This window comes from Falco rusticolus, chromosome 10, assembly GCF_015220075.1.
Source record: "Falco rusticolus isolate bFalRus1 chromosome 10, bFalRus1.pri, whole genome shotgun sequence".
Lineage (NCBI taxonomy): Eukaryota > Metazoa > Chordata > Aves > Falconiformes > Falconidae > Falco > Falco rusticolus.
In genome coordinates this window covers 22,012,008-22,033,615 of record NC_051196.1, presented here as the reverse complement: position 1 = coordinate 22,033,615, position 21,608 = coordinate 22,012,008, and the positions used below count along the sequence as shown (strand labels likewise).

At 61.8% G+C, this 21,608-nt stretch overlaps 2 protein-coding genes across 4 annotated transcripts; both read left to right on the top strand.

Moving 5' to 3' along the window:
- The first annotated feature begins 454 nt into the window (after nt 1-454).
- Nucleotides 455-15,088, top strand: HM13 (histocompatibility minor 13). Of its 3 annotated transcripts, XM_037402620.1 has the most exons (14): nt 455-664; nt 2,102-2,200; nt 4,102-4,184; nt 5,679-5,767; nt 6,580-6,665; nt 6,757-6,882; nt 8,823-8,880; nt 9,476-9,559; nt 9,817-9,853; nt 10,966-11,068; nt 11,646-11,730; nt 13,613-13,728; nt 13,921-14,123; nt 14,695-15,088. In XM_037402620.1, the coding sequence occupies exons 1-14, from the start codon at nt 491-493 to the stop codon at nt 14,774-14,776; spliced, it is 1,425 nt and encodes a 474-aa protein (XP_037258517.1). In that variant the 5' UTR covers nt 455-490; the 3' UTR covers nt 14,777-15,088. The 3 variants fall into 3 exon arrangements, with proteins under 3 accessions (XP_037258517.1, XP_037258515.1, XP_037258516.1); XM_037402618.1 differs by lacking the exons at nt 13,613-13,728; nt 14,695-15,088 and having other exon boundaries at nt 459-664; nt 11,646-11,731; nt 13,934-14,118; XM_037402619.1 differs by lacking the exons at nt 13,613-13,728; nt 13,921-14,123 and having other exon boundaries at nt 463-664; nt 11,646-11,731.
- A 5,689-nt stretch (nt 15,089-20,777) lies between these two features.
- On the top strand, nt 20,778-21,605 carry ID1 (inhibitor of DNA binding 1, HLH protein). The gene is made up of 2 exons (XM_037403420.1): nt 20,778-21,142; nt 21,329-21,605. The coding sequence occupies exons 1-2, from the start codon at nt 20,822-20,824 to the stop codon at nt 21,368-21,370; spliced, it is 363 nt and encodes a 120-aa protein (XP_037259317.1). The 5' UTR covers nt 20,778-20,821; the 3' UTR covers nt 21,371-21,605.
- The last annotated feature ends 3 nt before the right edge of the window (nt 21,606-21,608 follow it).

Here is a 21,608-nt window from a genome sequence, read left to right as displayed (position 1 = left end):
ACGTGGACAGCGCCGCTGCGCTCCCCCTTGCCGGCACAGCGTCAGCACGGACCTCTGGGAGCCAGGATAAACCACCATAAACCGGGGTGATGCAGGGCTCCGGGGGCCGAGGCGGCACAGCCCGAGCCCAGGCTGGTGTGGGCACTCCACCAGCGGGACCACTGGCGCTGCTCCGTCCCACCGGCCCCGGGCTGCCCTCACGGCTCCCGGCCCACCCGCGGCACGGGGAAGCCGGGCCCACCGCCGTGCCCTGCGGCGGGAAGCCAGCCCGGAGCCCGGCCCCGAGCGGGGCGGCTGTGGGGGCCGCAGGCCCCGGTACGGGCTAGGCCGCGCGCAGGACCCCGGCTGCCGGTCTCCTAGCAACGCGGCCCGGGTTACCGGGGGCGTGCTCAGCGTCGGCGGCGTCGACGTTTGACGCACTTCCGGTCGGTAAGAGGACGTGTCCCTGGCGCGCGCGGGCCGGAAGCGGACGGCGGCGGGAGCAGCTGTCATGGAGGAGGCCGCGGCGCACAACGGTAGCGCCGCCGGGGCCGGGGCCCCCGCGCCCGCCCGCCCGCCCGCCACCCCCGAGGGCATGGCGCTGGCCTACGGCAGCCTCGTCCTCATGGCGCTGCTGCCCATCTTCTTCGGGGCGCTGCGCTCCGTCAGCTGCGCCAAGAGCAAGGTACCCCCGCGGCCCCGGGGCGGCCCGGCCTCCCCCCAGCCCGGGCCCGGCGGCGGGGGCTTCCCCCGCCCCTCCCGGGAGACCCTCCGGGCCTCGCTCCCCCCGCCAAGGTGGCCCCGGCCCCCCCCGGTGCCCCGGCCCGGCGGCTGTCTGTGCCCCTGGCGAGGCAGAGAGCCCGGCGCCCCGGTGGAGGCGGGGGGCCCCGGGAGAGATCTGGCCTCCCCCGGCTCTTCTCCGGCCCCGGCCCCATAAATGCAAGTGCTGCAGAACTCACCGCCGCCCCGCCGTCCGGCAGGAGGTGCAGCGCCGGGGGGACTCATGGGTGGCTTTGCTCCCGCGTCCCGCAGCGCTGGGGCTGGTCCCCGGCGCGCTGCCCGCACTGCCCGCACTGCCCCTGCAGCCCAGCTGTTGCTCCTCTGTCTTGCTCCTGCCCTCGCTGGTAGCAGCTGAGACTCAAATTCCAACACTTTGGCTCCTGATGTTCAGGAGAAGGGACTCTTTTACACAGGCAGATTTATTACTATTTTTTAGAAGCCCCTTGTCCAGCCTTAAGCCTTAAATCAGGGGGTTCAGATGATTTTAGTGGGGTTCCTGGCAGCCCGGGCAACTGAGATCACAGCCGAGCAGGGCCTGGCTGTGGTTTGGGGGGGGATTTCTCTTTGCTCACACCACAGGGAGCCAGCCGCTCTTTGGGCTCTTGTTTCTGCACCGCTGAGTACTGTGTGGCAGTTGCCGTGCCCGGCATAAACTGCTGTTCCTTCACGGGGTTGTTTTGCTTCCACTGACATGCACTCTGTCTGGCACTGGCCACAGGTGTTTGCCTGTGCAAGATTAGATCTCTGAGCAGCGGCCAGCTGGGCAGGGGAGCAGGCAGGGCAGCAGGCAGCCCTCTGCCTCTCAGATGAAAGTCTCTCCTGGGAAATGCCTTGAAAAGGGGCTGGTTCAGCTGGTGCAAAGATGTCTCGGAAGGCGAAGGGGGTTTATAAATTGACGGCTTTTGAGCACAAGGAGTACCCCAAGAGCGAGGTGAAGGATAAAAAGGTGATTGGAGAGAAACATCATTCAGAGAGTTATTGACATATGGTGCGCACAGATGGGAGGGCTGATGGGGACAGCTGGCTATAAGCAGCGAGGGACCCCACCTCCCCTTTGGGTAGGGAGGGACAGGAACACCAGTGCAGGGTTTTTTTCCCTTGTCCAAGAGGAAAAAAGCAGTAAATTGTGGCAGCCCTTGGAAGGATGAGTGCAACGTTTGCTTTTTCCATCTCAGGCTCTGCCTGTGACACAGCACTGCCTCTTGAAATGATGGGGGGGGCAGTGGGTGTCCCGCCCGGCTTCAAGCCGCTGTGGAGTCCCACTCATGTCTGTTCACCTTCTGCACAGGTATGAAGCCAGAGTAGGGACTGATCCACTCCTCTCCTCTCCTCCCCTCTCCAGAACTCCTCGGAGATGCCAGAGACCATTACCAGCCGAGATGCTGCTCGTTTTCCCATTGTTGCCAGTTGCACCCTTCTGGGGCTCTACCTCTTCTTTAAAGTAAGTGAGCAATGCCAGCAGGTGCTGGAGCCGCTGCCTGCCATCCTCCCTGCCTGGTCAGGAGCTCCCAAAGTGGGGCTGACTTGATTTTTGGCCCTTAGTGTTGGGACAGAAAATGTTTAAGGCTGCACAGCTCGAGTTCTTCAGTGTCACTGCGCAGGAGGACATCCGTTCTCGTGTGAACTGTCACAGCTTGGGGGAAATCAGGGCCTGTTTGTGCACAAGTTGGTTCTGGAGAGCTGCTGTGGGGCAAGTTCACCCTTGCGCTCTGTCTGCCTCAGTGGGCCGACCTGACAGTGCACAGAAAATCAGAGGGTGCCAGGGACTCCTGAGTTGCAAATGCTGCTGTCTCAGTGTTGTGCTCCATGCTGTGGTTCCGAAGCTGTCTTGGCTGCAGGCCTGGGGGATTGCTACCTTGTGGGTGAGCCCCTAGGTATTCAACATGAAGTCTTTTACATGTGCAGACCCAACAAGCAGAGTTAGATGACCATTCCTGAGTCACAGGAGATCCCAGCAGCAGGTGCTCTTGGCTGTGTAGAGAAGATATCTTGGCGTAAAGCCCCTTTGGCTGTGCATGCTGTGGCTGAGCTCCTGGAGAGGCCTGATGAGCCATGGGGTCACCACAGCCAGGAGCTGAGCAGTCCTGTCAGCTCAGCACCTTCCAGCCCTGCTGGCCTGGGCTGCCTGCAAGGTAGCAGGGTGCTTCTGGCTGCCCAGGAGATGAGGTTTAAGGTGCAGAGTTGGGAATACTGCAGTTTACAGTCCCTTTTCTGGTAACTCTTGCAATTACCATGCAATAGCTGACTGACGCTGTGGGCTCCTGCCCTGGGTTAAGTGGGCTGATGGCTGTGTCCTGTTGGTCCTCACCCTGATGTGGGCCTGGGTGCTGGCCTGTGTTGTGGCTGCAGCAGAAAGGCGAGTGCATGCCACAGCCTGCGCAGCCACAGAGGTCAGCTCTGCAGCAGCAGACAGGATCAGGCCTCCCCAGCAATATGTCCTGCTTTCCCAGCAGGGAAGTTTAGCCTGTGTGCTCACTGGGGCTGCAGTTCCTCTTTTAGGTCACCAGTAGTAAAGCCAAGCATCTGCTGAGCCTCTTCTGATGGTGGGGTATGGAGCAGGCCCACCAGACCTTGCCGCCCGAGCCCCTCTGGCCACTGACAGGACCCCCAGCAGCCCACCCCTTCCCTGTGGCCCATGTCTCAGGGTACTCTTCCACCTCCTCAGGTGCCTTTTCTGTCTCTTGCTGCTGGCTGGGATAGAGACACCAGGAGAAGAAGTACTGGATGTGCAGTGTGGCCCTGCTGCAGTTGCTGCATGATCAGAGGCTCTTCCTTTTAATTTCCGCAACCTGCCATGAGCACTCATATTCCAGCATTCCCCTTCCAGGAGAGCATGGAGGACCCCGGGGACCCTTGTTCTGGGCTGTAGGGGTGTGATCTGGCAGCAATGCAGTGTGTGCATTGGAGGGCAGGAGTTCTAGTAACACGGTGTTTAATTAGGGCAGGATGCACTTGGCCCGCTGCAGTAACAGGGCAGGGGTGCTGCTGCTCCCCTCTGCCAGGACAGCCCCCAGGAGTGGTATGGTGCCTCGCTCCCTGCTTGGGCTCAGCCTGCAGGGGACAGGCTGGGGAAGCTCTGTCCTCCTTTCTGCAGTGCAGGAGTTATTTTTTGACCTGAGCAGCTCATAGATGCACAGCAACTTGTAGGCCCACTGTGCTTGTTCTGCGAGCACACAGCTATTTCCAACGTATTTCCCATCAGCAGTGCATGAATTTGGGTTATTCCAGCTATTCTTCTTGCCTCCCTGGAGCACTGACACAGCAGCTGCTGATGGGAACATGAAGTGCTGTAGATGGGGAGGATGCTATGCTAACTAACCCCTCTTTGGATTTGTCATGCAGATATTCTCTCAAGAGTACATCAATCTTCTGCTTTCCATGTACTTCTTCGTGCTGGGGATCCTAGCCCTGTCCCATACCATCAGGTACAGCGGAGGGAAGGGTGCAACTGGGGCAGGGGTGTCCAAGGCTGCCCGCTTTGTGAGGCAGCAGGGTGTTGAGTTTTAACGGGGGGCTTCTAGAGGACCGTTGCCTTGCAGCAGAATCAAGTCCCAGCTCTAGAGTATTGTTCCTTGGTGGTGTGAAGGGCCCAGAGCATGCTGTGAACTCTTCCTTGGGGGATCCAAAGTTGGGGGGGTCCCAGCAATCCGGTACCCTGTACTGCATCACTGGGATAGCTCATGGAGGTGTGAGTGGCCACTATCGTGGGACAAGGCCAGCTCACCCTGAGGAGCTGCTATGGCCTGGCACAATTCTCACTGCCCTGTGGAGGGGAGAGCTCCTCTGCACCCATGTTCCCCTTATTGGGACAGCTGAAACAGGCAGCTGGAGTTCACAATAACATCCCCCAGCCTTGCGTGGATGCTTGGCACAAGGTTTTGAAAGCGTAGGCTGTTTCAGTAACTGAAAAAGTAAAACTGGTTTCCTGTTTCCTGAGCTCTAGGGCGTTGGGGACCAGAGGCTTTCCCTAGGCCGGTGCTGGGCAAGGGCTTTGTCTCTGCTCCCAGCTCTTCAGGAGAGCCATTCAGTGGTGGCCCACCCAGTTCTGGGTGCCCAGGGGGCTGCTGGGGGACACAGGGCGCATGCTGTGGTCTGGGGTGGGTCCTCCCTTCTAGTGGGTGATGCTCTGTGCCTGCTACCCTAGAGCGCTGGGAGGGAACGTCACATACGGCAGGTCAGACCTCTGGGGAGGACAAGGTCCCATGTCTGTGGCTTGGTGAGTGAAGCTGGGGCTCCTGCCAGTCTTTGGAGTGGAAAACTTGACTCCAGCTGCATCTGGAGTACTGTGTCCAGTTTTGGGCTCCCCAGTTCAAGAGAGACAGGGAACTACTGGACAGGGTCTAGCAGAGGCTACAAAGATGCTGAGGGGACTGGAGCATCTGCCTTATGAGGAAAGGTCGAGAGAGCTGGGCCTGTTTAGCCTGGAGAAGACTTGAGAGGTGATCTTATCAATGTCTACAAATATCTTAAAAGTGAGTATCAAGAGGATGGGACCAGGCTCTTTTCAGTGGTGCCCAGCAACAGGACAAGGGCAATGGACAGAAACTGCAACACAAGGAAGTTCCATCTGAACGTGAGGAAAAACTTCTTTGCTTTGAGGGTGACAGAGCACTGGAACAGGCTGCCCAGAGAGGCTGCAGAGTCTCCTTCTCTGGAGACATTCAAAACCCACCTGAACGCGACTCTGCAACCTGCTCTAGGAGAACCTGCTTTAGCAGGGGGTTGGACCAGATCTCCAGAGGTCCCTTCCAACCCCGACCATTCTGTGATGCTGTGATTGTGTGAAAACCTGGCATTTCCCCATCTCGGGAGGGGGTGTGGGCTGATGGCTGTGCTGCAACACCATCATTCAGAGGTGCTGGGCAGCGTGTCCTGCGGGGTTTCTGTCAAACTGCCCTTCTCTACACCTCTCATTTCAGCCCCATGATGAACAGATTCTTCCCTGCAAATTTCCCCAACAAACAATACCAGCTTCTCTTCACCCAGGGCTCCGGGGAAAACAAGGAGGGTATGTTGGCTCACTGGTCTCCTGGGGGCCTGAATGTTTTCTGCCTTTACTGTTCTGGTTTTTGTCACTTGATGCTTTGACTTCCAGCCGACTGAGACAACCTTATCCAAGATTTGCCTCTTACTGCCCACTATGCTTCTGTAGCCAATGTAAGCCCAGTGTATCCCTGCAGAGCTGGGGCTGCTGTGTGCATCTTCTTGCACTGGCTGGTGCTCTCCCTCTCTGCTGCTGGTGGCTGGCAGCGAAACTCCAGAAACAGATCCCAGAGTGCTATAGGAAATGGAACTAGCACTGTGGTTAGATTCACTGCCTTTATTTAAGCTCTTTGGGTAGCATAGTACTGACTTTTTTGTGCTGCCTTATCTGATTCAGTCTTGGCACTGGTAGAAGATGCTTTGATAAGTATCCTGCCCAGTAGCTTTACTGGTAAGGGAACAGTGAATTGCAAGAATTTTTCTAGTGATACCACCAGGAGTTAACTGGTGCAGGAAGAGGGAGAAGATTTGCCTCTCCATGCCTTAAACAGTGCCTGAATCCAATTTCCTCATTGACAGAAGGATCGCAGATGCTGTCCATGTGGCAGAGTCTGGCTGAAGGAGAGGGGCTGAGCTTGCCAGGGCCGGCTGCTCACTCGCTTGCAGTTTGTACTTGTTTACTGTGGGCATGGCCGTTCCTGTGGGTACAGTCCCTTCATTTAGGACGTAAGCGCTCTGGTCTGTGTTGCTGCGCTGCTGTAGTCACCCATCTCTGCCCTGCGCGGGAAGGGGAGCTGCCTGCACTGCCCAAAATCTGCCTTCTCTGTTTTATTGCAGAAATAGTGAATTACGAGTTTGACACCAAGGATCTCGTATGCCTGGCCCTGAGCAGTGTTGTTGGGGTCTGGTACCTGCTGAGAAAGGTAAGCGAGCCGCAGCCCTGTTGCAGGGAGGCTGAGGCAATGGCTGGGCACGTGCAGTGGGACCCAAATCCCTTTTTCCTATCATTCTCAGCACTGGATTGCCAACAATCTCTTTGGGCTGGCGTTCTCCCTCAACGGGGTGGAGCTGCTGCACTTGAACAACGTCAGCACTGGCTGCATCTTGCTTGGGGGCCTCTTCATCTACGACGTCTTCTGGGTAAACGGGAGTGTTCCCCGGGGCGGACGCGAGTTGCAGCCGTTGGCGGAAGGCATGTGCGTGGCGTTACGCCTCTTTGGAGGCAGCACGCTGGCTGGACACACGTTTGCAGTCAGGATTTCCACTTTCTCAGCCCAAAGGCGTGTGGTGGGGATGATGACAGAATCAAACAGTGGCAGAACGTGGCTCAGCAAATGCATTTTCTTTTAATCTCTGGCTTAGAAAGCCCAGGGCTGGCAGGGATCCTAGCTAGGCTGTTGGGTACCCAGGTGTGTGGCATATCCAGTTCTGGTGACATGTATTCCCTGCTAAGGTCTTTCCAATGCCTGGTGGAGCTGCTGGGTGGGCTGGAGGACAAGGCTGCTGTGGGGCCTGCTGATCCTGCTTGTATGGGCTGTGCCTCTGCCAGCTTCGTTAGCATCCTTCTGTTCTCTCGCACAGAGAACCAAACACTGGAATGCCTCCAGTCTCTTTCCCTCAGCCAGTGCACCACCCTGACATCTTTATTTTGAGGTTTTCGTCATGTCTCTGCAGTGGGCCTGGAGGAATGTTTCTCCTTGCAATGCCCATATTTGCCAGTCCTTTCTGCTGCCTCCACCTTCTGAATTACTGTGTTTCCAAATGTCTGAGACACTTGTATACCTTGAGGTCTGTCCAGCAGCTCTGCAGCTGCCTTGAGTAATCATTCTCTATTTAAGCCTGGCTACTGTATGTTATTTTGCACTAGGCTGGTGCTGTCCCTGCTTCACAGGCTTGTTAACAGTCTCAGCTCTGTGGTTTGTTAGCCTGTGTGCCATTTGCTCTGCTGCTGTCAGCTGGAGAGGATTCAGCCCTCCTGGCTTAGCACACCCAGTGCCTTGCGCCCTGCTCGGGGTGCAGGTGTCTTCCCAGTACTTGGGAGATGGCAAGAGTGCGACCCTTGCTGCTCTGCACTTGCTGGCTGTCTCCTGCCTCAGCCTCCCTGGCAGGTCAGTGTGTTGCCGGAATCTCACAGAAGGGCCGTCTTGAAGTGGAGACCCTCTTACTGTGCCCCTCTGCAAGGACCAATTGCTTGGATCTTAGCATGAATTTAATCACAGTGAGATCCAAGGAGGAAGGAGAACTGCTCCGTGGATTGATGATACTGCCCCCTGCATAGTCTTGGGATGAATTTGCATGTGATGCTTTTCCCTGGTCCCAATGCAGAGTCCTGTCACTCCATGGTCATGCCCAGAGCTTGCTGCACCTTGTGGGAGTTAATCTGATGCCCGGTGCTTGCTTTAAGGTTTCTCTTTAATCCCTAGCTCTAGGATCTTGCTGGTGCTAACCAGCACCTGGTTTATGTGCCTGCTGCTGGTGTAGCCAAGACTGGAGGCTTGGAGATGAAAAGGGAACCGAAATAAGGGTGGTTGACCTATGTGTTTACAGTCCATCCCCTAAATGACGCCAGTATTTAAAGCTGATAGTGCAGTACAAATAAATGACCTCAGAGTAAAATACAGCTGATCTGTCAATTGCTCTGGTCCCCATTGGAGTTTTATGGGCAGCAGCCTGCCACTGGCTGGGACTGTCTGCTGGCACCTCCTGCCCTCAGATAATGTCCTGTGCGGCAGTCAGGCTTTCCACTGAGTTGACTAATTGGAGCTGAACTGACCCGCAGGGGTAGGTGCTGAGGAAGGCCAGGTGGTGGGCAGCACTGCAGCTCTGCAATGTGAGTGGGAGCTGTCTCCCTGGTGCCATTCAGGAAGCAGGATGGATGTGACATGCTCACCTCCTTGAGTGCTGTCCTGTGCCTTCTCCCCTGGGCAGGAGGCTCACTCGCAGGACTCTCTGCACAGTTTGGCAGCTCTTTTGCTGCTCTGCCACTGAGGCCAGTCTGCGTTGTGAAGTGAGGCTGTAGCTGAGCATGCTCCTGTTCCTGTGCAGCTGTGATCACCCAGGACTCCTCTGCTTGCCCCTAGGTCTTTGGCACCAATGTGATGGTGACAGTTGCCAAATCGTTTGAAGCCCCAATAAAACGTGAGTAGATCTTCCCTGTGTGCTGGAGGAGGGGCTGTCTGTTCTGCTGCAGTCGCTGCCCTGTACACCCTCTGCCTTCTGGAGATAGCTCAGAAGGTGGGACATGTGCAGGAAGGTTTCCTGCTAGTGACCCCCTTAGCTGCCTGGTGACACCGACCTGCAGGGAGCAGGCCAGGTCTCTGGAGGGGGATGGTTTGCTGAGCCCTGAGCTGGCTCCCTTAGTCTGCATTAGTCTGCACCCTCAGAGCAGCCAATTCCACCTCAAAAAAAAACCAACAAACCAGCATGCAAAAGACCCCACAGACCCCCCTAAAAGAGAGTGAATTCGTGCTTTGTTGAGCACGTAGTAGTTTGGGTCCTGGGAGCTGGGCTTGAGTGCTGTGCATGGGGCTGGCTGCAAACCCCTTGGGTTCTCATCCTGGCGCCTGGAGTCATCTCAGGAAGGAGAAGGGGAGCTGCAGGGGAGGAGTGGGCCAAGGGCAGGGACAGGGGTCTTGCCCTGCTCCAGTTCCTTTTTGCCAGGCACAGCGGTGCTGCTGAGGTCTGCTCAGCACAGATGCTGCCCCCTCACTCTGCCTCCCTCTGCCCCTTGCAGTGGTTTTCCCTCAGGACCTGCTGGAGAAGGGGCTGGACGCTGACAACTTTGCCATGCTGGGTCTGGGAGACATTGTCATTCCAGGTAAGGACAGGAGAGGGGGAACGTGACTGGGATCCCCCATCTGGACAGGCTGCGGGGCCATGCCGAAGCCCTGGAGGTCTCTTGCCGGGCCTGGGGGCTTCGGGGACCCGGGGTGCGGGGCTTCCCCCAGGTGTGGGTGCTGTCCTGGTGCCTTGTGCCGCGAGGGGGCGCTGTGCGCCAAGGCACCGCCCGGCGCGGCTGCGGGTCCTGCCCTGCCCGCCCTGCTGCCGTCCCTCACTGTCCCCTTCTGCCCGCAGGGATCTTCATTGCCTTGCTGCTGCGGTTTGACATCAGGTGAGTGGGCGACAGGGAAGGGTCCCTGGCAGGTTGGATCTTGCAACATACTTGAACTGCTTTTGTAGAGGAAAAGGATAAAGGGAAGGCAGGAGCGCAGTCGTGCGCTCCCCTCCGGGGCTTGGCGTGGGACCCAGGAGAGTGGCTGGGACAGGGGGCGGAAGAGAAAGTTCTTGGAAGAGTAGATGTGAGCAGGGCTGGCTTTGTGGGTAAGTCCTGAGCACGGGGAGTGAGTCATTCGAGTTCACAGAGGTTGCTGTACGCATGGCAAGGTGGGCAGGGCAGGCAGCACAGGGGAAAGGGCCAGGCCAGCAGCACGTAACAGTGGGAGCCTCAACCATCTCCCTGGCACTGAGGAGGGGAGGGCAGCGTGGCTGTGGCTGTGCTCAGCAGTGAGGGGAAATGGTGACAGTGTGGGAAAGAGCCGGGGGTGCTGGCACCTGGGAAGTGCTCTTGTGGATGCAAATCAGTGCCTGGCATTGCTGGCTACTTCTGGATTGCTGTTGACGTTGGAAGCTCCTTCCTACGCAGAGAAGCTGCACCTAACACCAGGCTGTAGCTTTCAGCAGTTGCCCCACACTGAAAGTCTTTGGCTGGGGAGCTGCTGGGAATGGGCCCTTCGTGCGACTGCGGTGGTGTGGCCCCGCTCCCGCTGCTGTTGCACAGACCCTCCAGTCTGTGCCAGGTCTTCCAGGTGTTTCCACCCACATCCTGCCTGCACCTGCTGGGAATCTCAGTTCCCGTGGCCTGCCCTTTGATAAAACAGCACGTGCTGAGAGTGGGGTGCCAGGGACGGGCCGTGCTTCCCCCAGGAAGCTGGGTCCCACCCGGCACAGATTCCTCCCCTCCCTGTAGCTGTCCAGCAGCAGGATTGCACGCCTCCTTCTCTTCCCCAGCCCCTCACCTGGGTGTCACCCCATCCAGTCCCTCACTGCTCCTGCGGGGTTGGGGCTACGCTGGTGGCAGCCCCTGTGCTGGCCCGAGAGCACGGGCAGAGTACAGCTCCCCTCACCTCAGCATGGAGGGAGGCGACTGAGGGCACTGGGCAGCTCTGTTCCAGCCACTGGCGTCCCAGACCCGAAGTCACTGGGCTTTGCTCCCTTTCTCTACAGCTTGAAGAAGAACACACACACGTATTTCTACACCAGCTTTGTGGCCTACATCTTCGGGCTGGGCCTGACCATATTCATCATGCACATCTTCAAGCATGCCCAGGTGAGCTCTGCTGTGCTGCCTCCTGCAGATGCACATCCCAAGCAGGAAACACCAGCTTGGTCATGAGGTTCCTGCGTCATGCCAGGAAAAATCAGATACACTCCTTCTCTTGCCTTTGCTTTTCCAGTGTTGCCTGTACCTTTCCATGCCCAAGGCTTCTGTGCCTGGCTGGAGCAGAGTCCTGTTTGGGGCAAGGCTGGCTTGGGCAGCTGTCTTTCCAACAACAGTACCTCTGCCAGGCTGCCCTGTGTTTTTGTGGCTCTTTACAACCAAAGGGCCCTTGAAAACCCACCCTCTGTGCTGTGGGGGCAGCCTGGGAGCCCGTACACTGTGGGTGCTGTCACTGCTCTGCGCAGGGGCCCTCTGTGTGTTCATGGCCTGCAGGGACCTCATGGTGAGGTCTTTGTGCTGCTGCAGCTGCAACTTGGGTCTCGAAGCTGCTTTCTGGGGCATTAACCTTCTCTGCCATGCTGTGACAGACGCTGCGGGTGCAGAGGGGACAGGGCCAGCTTGCCTCACGCTCCTCCTGAGGGGTGATTTTGTGGCTTGGTTTAACAGTTGTTTTTCTTCCCAACAGCCTGCTCTTCTGTACCTGGTCCCTGCATGTATCGGATTCCCACTTCTTGTGGCTTTGGCAAAAGGAGAAGTAACTGAAATGTTCAGGTGAGCGTCAGCTGGGGACGGAGCTGTTTTGCTGGCGGCACTGGAGTGCATGAAGCGTGCAGATGTTCCCACGCCTGGGCACAGCTGGGGGGACGAGTTCATCTGGGCATTCTCTGGGTGTGCACGTGCACGTGCGTGGGTGGAGAGAGCGGGTCTGTGTTTGTACATGCCGGCCCTGGCTCCAGCCACCTCCTTGTAACCGGGTGGGAGCTTTGGTGCAGTACCAACAGGCAGGCAGCATCTGGTATTGCTTTACGCCCTGGTGACAAACTCTTCCCGTGCGCTGGCAGGCAGGGGAGGGTGGGACCGCACACCTGGTGCTGAGATACTTGGTCATTGTGTCCCAGGGCCTGTGGGTGGGGGAGAATGGAGCTGGATCCAGCTGCAAGAGCAGCCAGGGCTGGTTTGAGCACATCCCAGCCTCCCCGCTCAGGTGAAGTATCCTGGTTTGCAGCAGCCTCCCTGCCCCAGGGATCGTAGGGGCAGAGAGAGGAGGCTGTGCTGTGCTGTTGTGCTCTGGCCCTTCCCTCAGCCTGCCATGCGCCAGGCATTTGCCTGTTTGCTGTCAGTGGGCAGCTTTTGGCCACCTGCCTGTCCTCTCTGAGCTGCACGGAGCGTGGTCTGGCCTGCCTGGGAGCTTTCTCCACTACGCTCATCCAGTTGTGCTCACAGTTCAGTGGTGGCCCAGTGCAGTTGCTTGTTTGAGAATGGCTGAAGAAGAGGAGGGAGGGGAACATCCCAAAGCAGTGTTTGCACCCCCCAGCCTCCCCGTTCTGGGAGTGCCTGAGCCTCCAGCCTGGTCAAAGGGAAACCAGCATCCGACTGGGGTGCAGCAGGGAGCTGGCTGTGCTCGCCACCTTCCCCTCCCCTGGGAGATGCAGGTATGCATGTTCCCACCAGGCTGTCAGCCGGGCCGGCTCCCCAGCCCTGCTGCACCTGCCCATCCTTTGATGTTTGCTTCTGACAATCGCTGCTGCAGGCGCTGAGTGTCCTGGGATCGTCCTTCCTGTGCACCTGGGATCCTGCAGCCGCTCTCCCCCAGTGCCGTGACTCACCAGCTGACAGCAGCACCACCTCCCGCACCAGGAAACTGGGGAGAGACGCTGTGAGCCTGGCCAGCCAGGCAGCGAGGGGCCTGGGGAGCCCAGCAGTCGGGCACGGGGGGCTAGTGCCCCCACAGAGCATTTGCACAAGCTGCTGCTGTTTGCCGAGTGCTGCTAGGCCAAGTGCAGGAGGCTTGGGGGTTGCAACCTTGACGGGCCCTGGGGTCCAGCCCCCCTCAAAGCTGCTCCAGTTGCTGGCAGAGGAAGTGGGAAATTATGGGACCTATGCCTGGAGGGCAGCGGCTCCCACCACACGAATCTCACCAGGTGTAGCTCACCTGCGTGGCTTTGGTGCACCCTGATCGTCCCCCCTGCACTGACAGCAGCCCGGAGCTGGCAGTTCCCCTGTGGTCTCAGCCAGCCAGCTGCCTGCGCGCAGTGAGCTGCCTGCACGGGGTGTCTCACAGCAGCCGTCAGGTGCCGTGGGAGAGGGCAGCGAGGGTCTGGTGCCCTGGCGAGTACAGGCAGTGCTGGGGGGAGTGGTGTGGGAGCAAGCAGATCTGTGCTGCAGGCCTGGGGAAGGGGTGCTGATGGAGCAGAGGTGGATGATAATCAGGGTCAGTTTCACAGCTCCCAGCCTTGCCAAGTCTCCCTAGGCAGGCAGTAAACTTCACTCTGCCTCTGTCAGCAGTGGGGAACGCGTCGTGCTGCTCACGCCTCCTGCAGACCCGCTGTCCTCGCTTCAGCGGGAGAGGCTCTGCCACATCAGTCTGCTTCCTGCACAGCCCCTGGGCCGCCCTGCCACTGCCTTCCCAGCGCCCAGGCTTGCTGTTCTGTGGGTTCTGGCTGCCGGGCCCTATGCGTGCCAGTGGGAGCTGCCTTCTCCCCGGGTCTCAGCCCTCGCTTTCCCTTGCTGCAGCCCTGCCCTGGGGTCTGCAGGCAAGGGGGGTGCAGGCAGGAGCCTGCCAGCACAGCCCCGGGGCCACCCCAGCCTGAGCTAGCGAGTGCCAGCAGCTGGAGGGGACAGCAGGCTGCCTGCACAGGGGGTGGGTTTGCAGCAGTCTTACTCCAACACTCTTCTGCTTTTTCTCTCTCTTCCCCCTCTCCTTTCTGTCCTCGTCTTTCCCCTTTCCCTTCCTGCTTCCTCTCTCTCCTGCAGCTATGAATCCTCTGCTGAAATCTTGCCACACACACCAAGACTTACCCACTTCCCCACCGTGTCTGGCTCGCCGGCCAGCCTTGCTGATTCCATGCAGCAGAAACTGTCCTGTCCCCGCCGACGCCGGCAGCAAAGCCCTAGTGCCATGTAGCGATTGCACGCGGTGCCCTTTGTCTGTCGCTCTGGCCAGGTAGGGGCCAGAGGGTCTGACATCTCTGCCCTCGTCGTGCTTCCTGCTGGAAGGCAGCGCTCCCGGGTTTCCTTCACCAGGGCCTCGGGGCCGGTGCTGGGGGGGATTTGCAGCCAGAGGAGCAAGACCCTGGGGGTCTGTTGATCTTTCTGTGGCTCCCCCCGCTAACCGGCCCCCCTGGCTCCAGTACTCAGCAGGGCAGTGGGGGGGGAAGCGTGGTGCTATCCAGGATATCTGATGGTGCTCTGGGAAGCAAGGGCAGAGCCCCGGGCACTGAGCTGGCCTGACAGCTCGACTGGGGGAAGCCCTACCCCTGGCTGGTCCACCCCATCCCTGGGGGTGTCAGGGGGGTGTTGCACCGCTCATCTCCCTGTCTGGGCTCTGCCCCATCAGGCTTCCTGCGCTGGGGGGGCGATTGCTGGAGCTGACCTCTTCATGGGCACAGCCTGGCTGGTGCGGCAGGGCTGACCCCCAGCCGATGGCCTGGGGCTGGGCTGTCCCTGCCTGGCACAGGTCTCTGTCCCCAGAGAAGGTCTGGCCTCACTCATTCCTTTGTCCCTCTCGTTCCCAGCTACGAGGAGAGCTCTACCCGCAAGGAGGTGCCGGGGGCCTCCAAAGAAGAGATGACAGAAGCCTCCAAGAAGGAGAAGTGACCTTGCCCACGGGCTATGCCTGGCACCGCTGGGCTGGGGCCCTTCCAGACCCTCCACAAGTGACAGACGACGAAACAATTGTGCAAGAGCATCGTGTTGTGTGTGTCGGAGCAGCCACCCAGGTGGGGTATCGATGTATGCCGCATAGCCACCCCCCTCCCCCCCCAGCTGGCCCCCCGGGGCCACACCGCTGCCCCCCTGCCTATCTTCCTATGGGGGTACAAGGGGAGGGGGGGGCAAACCACAGGCCGGTTTTTAAATTTTGTATTGTGCATTTGCTTTCTCTCATATTAAACTATGTCGAAGGAAGGAGTGCTGGTGTGGCAGTGCCAGGGCCGCTGCTCCAGCTTGTATCCCCGCTCAGCCGCCTGCCAGGGCCGCCATTGCCATCCCGGCTCACCAGCAGCCACCTTCCCCCTGTGGGGCCCGTGGCCGTTGTCTGGCTGTTTCCAAGTGACCGTCCCCTTCCCCCTCCAGTGCTCAGCCTTTCCCCAGCCTGTGCCCCTCCCCGCAACACCCAGATTTGGGGCCCTGGTTGCTGAACACCCGCACCCACCGCCAGCCTGTGCCTGGGTGTGTTCGGGCCAGGGTCTGGCTCCCGAGCGGGGTGACTGAGCAGGGATCGGGGTGCAGTAGCCTGGCAGGATGGGGATGTGCTCTGCCTTGACTGCCGGGGCTGAGCCCCCACAGCTTGGGGGAGAGCGGGCATGGAGGGAGAGAGCTGGGTGACCCCAAACCCAGCCCCGGAGTGGGATGAGGAGAACGGAGTGGGATGAGGAGAACGTGGGCTGTCCCACCTCCTTGCAGGGTGCCAGGCGCCAGCCTGCAGCCCCTGGGGCTGGGACAAGGCGGGGGGGGGGGCGGTGCAGGCAGGAGGGCTGGGGCAGCTGCAGGCAGGGGCAGCTCCAGCAGTCGCCTCAGCTCTCACTGGGGCCGGCTGCTGCGTGTCCTGCAGCACCAGCAGTGTCCTCCCTGGCCGCCCTCGGGGCAGGCATGCGGAGGACCCTGCATCCCTCCGACCATGCCCACTGCCAGAATAAATAGAAAGTGTTTGCCGGCTTGGCAGCCCCTCCACAAAAGCCGTATTGAACCATTATTCCCCACGTCGGCTGTGAGCACTAAAAGTGGCGCCTCGCGTTCTGCCATCTAATGACCCTTCGCAGTCTCCTACAGATGTTTTCTATGACTTACAGCTCCTTTTCCAACAGCCCTGTCCGCAAAAACAAGAGGGGCCACTTTAATTCCAATTAAATACCTCCAGCTAAGCAAACAGTGTGCAGCAGGGCTTGGGTATGGCGCAGCCGCCAGGCCCGGCCCACGGAGTCGCTGAGTCTAGACTCCAGATGTGATTTCACCAGCCTCCAGTGTTCCGTGGAAAAGGACGCTGGCTCTGCCGCAGGGTGCAGCACCCTGCCCCGTGCCGGGGCCCACTCAGCGCCGCGGTGTGACAGTGCGTGCCCCCCGCTGCGGCTCTGGCACTGCGTCCTGAGCCACTACAACCTCCCTGCCTTTGTGTGGTGGGAGCCTGCTGTCACCATGGCATTGCACCTGTCCTGTGCAGCCTCCGGAGCCCCCAGGTGTGCAGGAGCAAGCGGGGGTTTGGGCATGGTACCCCTAGTGCCAGCATCACCCTGCGGGGCTCAGGGCAGCTCGTGCCAGCTCTGTACGTGTGGTGGGAGCACGGCAGCAAGCCAGGGGCTTGCCCAGGGCCCAGGGCTGTGGGGAGCGGAAGGCCTGGGGAGGGGACAGAAGGGTCACCCCTCACCCTGCCTGGCCGATAAGCTGTGGCCGGCCGGGAGGAAGGAAACAGGCCGAGCCCTGCGAGGAGCCGGCGCCTCAGTGGCCCCGGGTTCGCTCGCCCGCTGCACCTGGGCTCCGTGGCACCTCCGCTCCCAGCACCGCTGCGGCCACATGGCTCCACTCTGTCTGGGCTGCTGCTGGGCCACCTTCCCTTCGCCACGGGGTCCCTCCGGCCTGGGGGGGCTGCGGAAACATCAATGTGCCGGCTCCGGCAGGAAACCTCCATCCGCAGAGCTGCGCCCAGCCAGGACAGGGACAGAGCCTGCCCTGCTGCTGGCAGCCCTGGAGTTTGGGGTAATCCCCCCACCCATGGCCCCTCGGGGCAGTGATGTAGATGCCCACTGGCGGGGGGAGCCGCTGGGCACCCTCCATGCCAAGCTCGTGCTCGGTGGGGTGGGATGGGCTGAGCTGCGTGTGCACCCATGGGTGCAAACGCCAGGCAGTGGGATGGTGGTTTCATGCGTGGGGAGTGCTGGTGCCTGGGGTGGGGGACACACACCGGGGCTGCTTGTCCCCAGAGCCCTGCAGAGCCTCCTCGGCAGTGGAGCCATCCCACTGGAGTGCAGCTGGTGGGATGGGTGCTGGGTGCTGCCATCCCTGGTGCAGCACGTTCTGTCCCACCGTGCGGGGCTGGGGATGCCCAGCTGTGGTGGGGTGCTGGCAGCGAGAGCCGGGGGCCTGACGGGTGGTGGGTGCCGGTGGTGGGTGCCGGCAGTGGCGCCCGGCCGGCAGCTGCAAGCAGAGAGAGGAAGCAGCCGAGAGCAGCCCCAGCCCCAGCCGGCCGGTGAGGAGGGGCAGGAAGCTGGAATAAATCCCAGGAAGAGCTGCCTGGCTCCAGCTGGTCTGGGCTGCAGCGGATGGAGCTGGGAACGGGAAGGGAGAAGGCGGGAGAGGAACGCGCAGAGGCTTTCTCGGGCCTCAGCCCTGCTCCAGCTGTGCCGGCAGCCCCAGCTCACATCTGCAGCCCCGGCTCAACACCATCCTGCGGGCACAGGGGGCTGGAGGCTCTGCACAGCCCCAGGGCTGATCCACAGTGTGGGGTGAGGGGACCTGGATGGAGCCCAACCCCAGCCCGGGTTTGGGGGTGCGGTTCACTGGGCAGGGGGCTAGCCTGACCCATGTTGTCCACTCTGCCTTCCCTCCAGCTCGCAGCCCTGCAGACCCCCACATGCCAGAGCGCTGGGCTGGGTGCTGCCCAGGCTGGGGTGCTGGCTGGCCCCTGTCCCCACTGTCACCGCGCACAGGCAGCCCCTGCGGCCCCTCGCCGGCCTGGCGCGGCCATGCCCTGTGTGGTCCCGGCGGGGCGGGGGGCGGCCGGGGGCTTTGATGTGCTCGGCTGCCAGGCAACCTCTGCTCCGTGCAAAGCAGCCGCCCCCCCAGCCGGGCTGAGCCCAGCCAGCGCCATATGGCCGAGGCCACTGTTCCCACTCCACGCGCCCCGTTCCCAGAATTGACATGGAAATGAAGCTATCTGTCCTGCCGGACAACGAGCGTGCCGGGACCCCATGCCCAGCTGCAGCCAGGGCAGCGTCCTGGTGCCACACTGGCAGCCCCAACCACAGCACCCCATCCCTGTCCCCGGCACCCCATCCCTGTCCTCAGCAACCCATCCCTGTCCCCGGCACCCCAACACACAGAGTGCCGGGGCAAGAGCATCTCACAGCCACAAGCCAGGGCCACCAGCAGCCAGGGCAGCTGTGCCACGTGTGCTGTGACACCCGCCACGGCAGCAAAGCCCGTCGTGGTCCCCACGCCACCCGGGGTGGCCGGTGCTGGGGGCTGCGGGCAGGGCGCCTGCTGGGGCGCGGGGGCCACGGCGCATTGTTGGCGGCGCAGCTGGCGGCAGCGGCCGGCACTGAAAGGCATTCCTGCGCACAATGTCCTCGGCCTCCCCGCCACGGCCCGGCCGCCACCGCCAGATGGGGGCTAATTAGCAGCTTTGAGAGCCGCGGTGGGAACTGGGCAGCACCAGGCCCTCAGCCGAGCCCTGAATGGAGGGGGCGACCCCAGTGCTGTGCCCACCCTGGGAACCGCCGCTGCACCAGGATGAGGGACACAGGGAGGAGGGACGGAGGGAGTGACAGAGAGATGCAGCTCCCCCCAGGTGGGCTGGCAGGGTTAAAGTCCATCCATGCTGTCCAGGCTTGCTGCCCCCACCCCGAGGAGGAGGAAGAGGAGGGGTGGTCTCAGCTCCCTGCATGCCTGGGGAGGCTGTAGCTTCTCTGAGCATGGCCAGGCACAGGGGGTCTGGCCCCCAGCCCACCCCCACACAGGGTAGGGCAGTGTCATCCTCTGGACCCACACTGGGGCTCTCCGCACCCACCCCAGGGCCAGCCTGCATGACATGCTCTCTGGTTAGGAAGGGCACAAGGTGTCCAGGCTGTCCCCATGCCCATGCCTCCATGAGGGTGCTATCACAGCACTGCCACTGCAGCTGTGCAGCCCACCCTGGCAGCCCGGTCCGCCGGTGGGTGGGGGGCAGCTGAGCACAGCTCGGGATGGGATGCACTGGGACTGAGCTGTCAGGGTGCCCTGGCCCTGCACTGGCTTTGTTTGCAGCCGGGTCCAGTGCAGCTTCCTGCTGCTGCCAACAATGCAGCGGCGCAGCCGGGCCCACAGCACAGCCTCACGGGGTACATGGAGGACGGCAGGGGCTGCTCCAGCACCTGGGCACATGCATTGGTGGGCAGGGTGGGGTGTGTGTGCCTGAGAATGCATAGGTACATATGCATGTATGTATCTGTGTGTGCGTTCATCCATGCATGCCCCCGTGTGTGCATGCATCTTTGTGTGTGAATGTGTGTACATGTATCTGTGTGTGTATGTATGTGCATGCATCTCTGTGCATGTGTGTGTGTGCATCTGTGTGTATGGATGTGCATGCATCTCTGTGCATGTGTGTGTGTGCATCTGTGTGTGTGCATGTACTTATGAACGTGGTTCTACATGTGTGTGCATCCACAGGTTTGTGTATGGGTGTGAATCTTCCTGTGCATGTATGTGTACACCCATACCCATACATCCCTCTGTGTGTGCATGTGTGTGCGCATGCTTCCACGTGTGTACACACATCAGGAGTGGGGTGCACGGACTCAGGCTTCAACCTTCCCTGCACGCCCCCTGCCCGTGTTGGGCTGGGCCAGGGGGACCCCGTCTGAGCTGCCCTGTACAGCTACGGGACCCCCTCCCATTCAGCCCCCGCGGCAGGACCATGCTGGCAGCCGACTGCCCCGCCGCGTCCTCCCGGGGGCTGCACCCACCCCCTCCCGGTGCACCCAGGCCCGACGACCCCCCCTGCCCAGCAGCTCCGCAGAGGCTCCAGCCCCGGGACTGGAGTGCGAGCGGGGCCGCCCTGCGGCGGGGGAGGGACACGGACCGGGGCAGGGGGTGCGGGGTACGGACTGGCCCTGGCGGCGATGACCGTACCGCCGCGTCCCGGTGGCCGTCCTGGTGTCCCCACGGGGGTGCCGGTAGCCCCGTGTCCCCGTGGGTGTCTCAGTGCCCCCGTGGGGATGCCGAACCTCCCCGTGTCCCTGTGGAGTGCCGGTGTCCCCGTGGGGAAGCCGATGCCCTCCGTGGGGGTGCCAGTGCCCCTGGGCCGGGCCGCAGGTGCCCCCCCGCCCCGCCCCCGTCGCCATGGGCACCGCCCGCCAGGCGCCGCGCTGACAGCGCGCGGGGTTTATGAATGGGTGACGTCACGGCCCTGGCGTCTAACGGTCTGAGCCGCCCGGGAAGCGGGGGGGCGGCGGGGGGCAGGGGAGCTCAGGAGGGATGGGCGGCCGGAGGGGCACCGGGAGGCCTGGGGGGGGGGAGTGGGGGAGGAAAAGGGGCAAGCGGGGCTGTGGGGAGCCCCGGGGGCGGAGGGGAAGCGGGGGCTGCGGGGCGCCCGCCGCCGGGAGCCCGCGGGGCAGTTACCTACGTTAACGGCGGGGAAGGCGTCAGGGCGGGCGGTGCCCGCCAGCGCTGCACGCCCCGGTAGCCCCCGCAGCCCCTGTGCCCCCGGCGCCCCAGCCCCCCGGCACCCTCTCCCCGCCACTGCCCCTTTAAGGCGCTGCCCTTCAGGGGCGCATGAATGGGGTGGGCGGGGACGCCCCCGCCCCCGTGCAGCCGCGATTGGCCACAATGCTCCCATGGCCCCGCCCCCCCGCCGGCTGCGCTCTATAATTGGCGCGGCGGGGCGCGCTTTCGGCTGTCCGCCCGCAGGGTCCCGCCGCCGCCGTCCCTCGCGCCCCGCCGCCCCTCGCCATGAAGGTTGTCGCCGCCGCCCCCTCGCCGCTGCCTGCGGGCGCCGGTGGCGCGCTGAAGGCGGTGCGGCCCGGGGAGGCCGCCCGCTGCGGGCCGGGCCTGGGGGTGTCCCCGGGGGCGGCGGAGCAGGCAGCCGCCGCGCTGTTGTACGACATGAAGGGCTGTTACTCGCGCCTGCGGGCGCTGGTGCCGACGTTGCCGCGGCACCGGCGGGTCTCCAAGGTGGAGCTGCTGCAGCACGTTATCGACTACATCTGGGATCTGCAGCTGGCGCTGCAGCGAGGGCCCCCCCGCCCCGCCGCCGGCGGGGACCCCCCCGAGGTGAGTGCGGAACCGCCGGCACCGGACCGGCTCCGCTCTCCCGCCGGGCTGCACCGGCCCGGGCGGCTTCTCGGACCTCCCGGCTCTCACCGCACCGGCTCTTTCCCGGGGGCGGCCCTTCCCCTTCCCCTGCCCCTTTCCCTCTCGGGACCCCCTGACCGGCCGTTTCGCCCCCTTTTCCCGCAGGCTCCGTGCATGCCAGCCGCCGACCGGATCCTGTGCCGCTGAGATGCGCCACGGACACCCCGGGACCCCGGCCCCAGCGCCGCGGCTCGCCGGGACCCCTGGCGGGGCTGCTCGGGGGGTCACCCCGCAGCCTGGGCAGGGGGTGCTGCCCGGCGGCCGCGGGACGTATCCTTCTCAGATTGCTGAGAGCATTCCCCGTATTGTATATTACAATGATGCTGGAGAATATTGTTCTACAATAGCTGGAGTTTTGTTATTAAACAAGCCCTGATGACCAGGC

Excerpts from the sequence above, each read along its gene's own strand:
- HM13 (XM_037402620.1), top strand. The coding sequence starts at position 491 with ATGGAGGAGGCCGCGGCGCACAACGGTAGCGCCGCCGGGGCCGGGGCC. Across the intron at positions 665-2,101 it reads TCAGCTGCGCCAAGAGCAAG|AACTCCTCGGAGATGCCAGA; the intron begins GTACCCCCGCGG and ends TCCCCTCTCCAG. Across the intron at positions 5,768-6,579 it reads CTCCGGGGAAAACAAGGAGG|AAATAGTGAATTACGAGTTT; the intron begins GTATGTTGGCTC and ends GTTTTATTGCAG.
- ID1 (XM_037403420.1), top strand. The coding sequence starts at position 20,822 with ATGAAGGTTGTCGCCGCCGCCCCCTCGCCGCTGCCTGCGGGCGCCGGT. Across the intron at positions 21,143-21,328 it reads CCGGCGGGGACCCCCCCGAG|GCTCCGTGCATGCCAGCCGC; the intron begins GTGAGTGCGGAA and ends CTTTTCCCGCAG.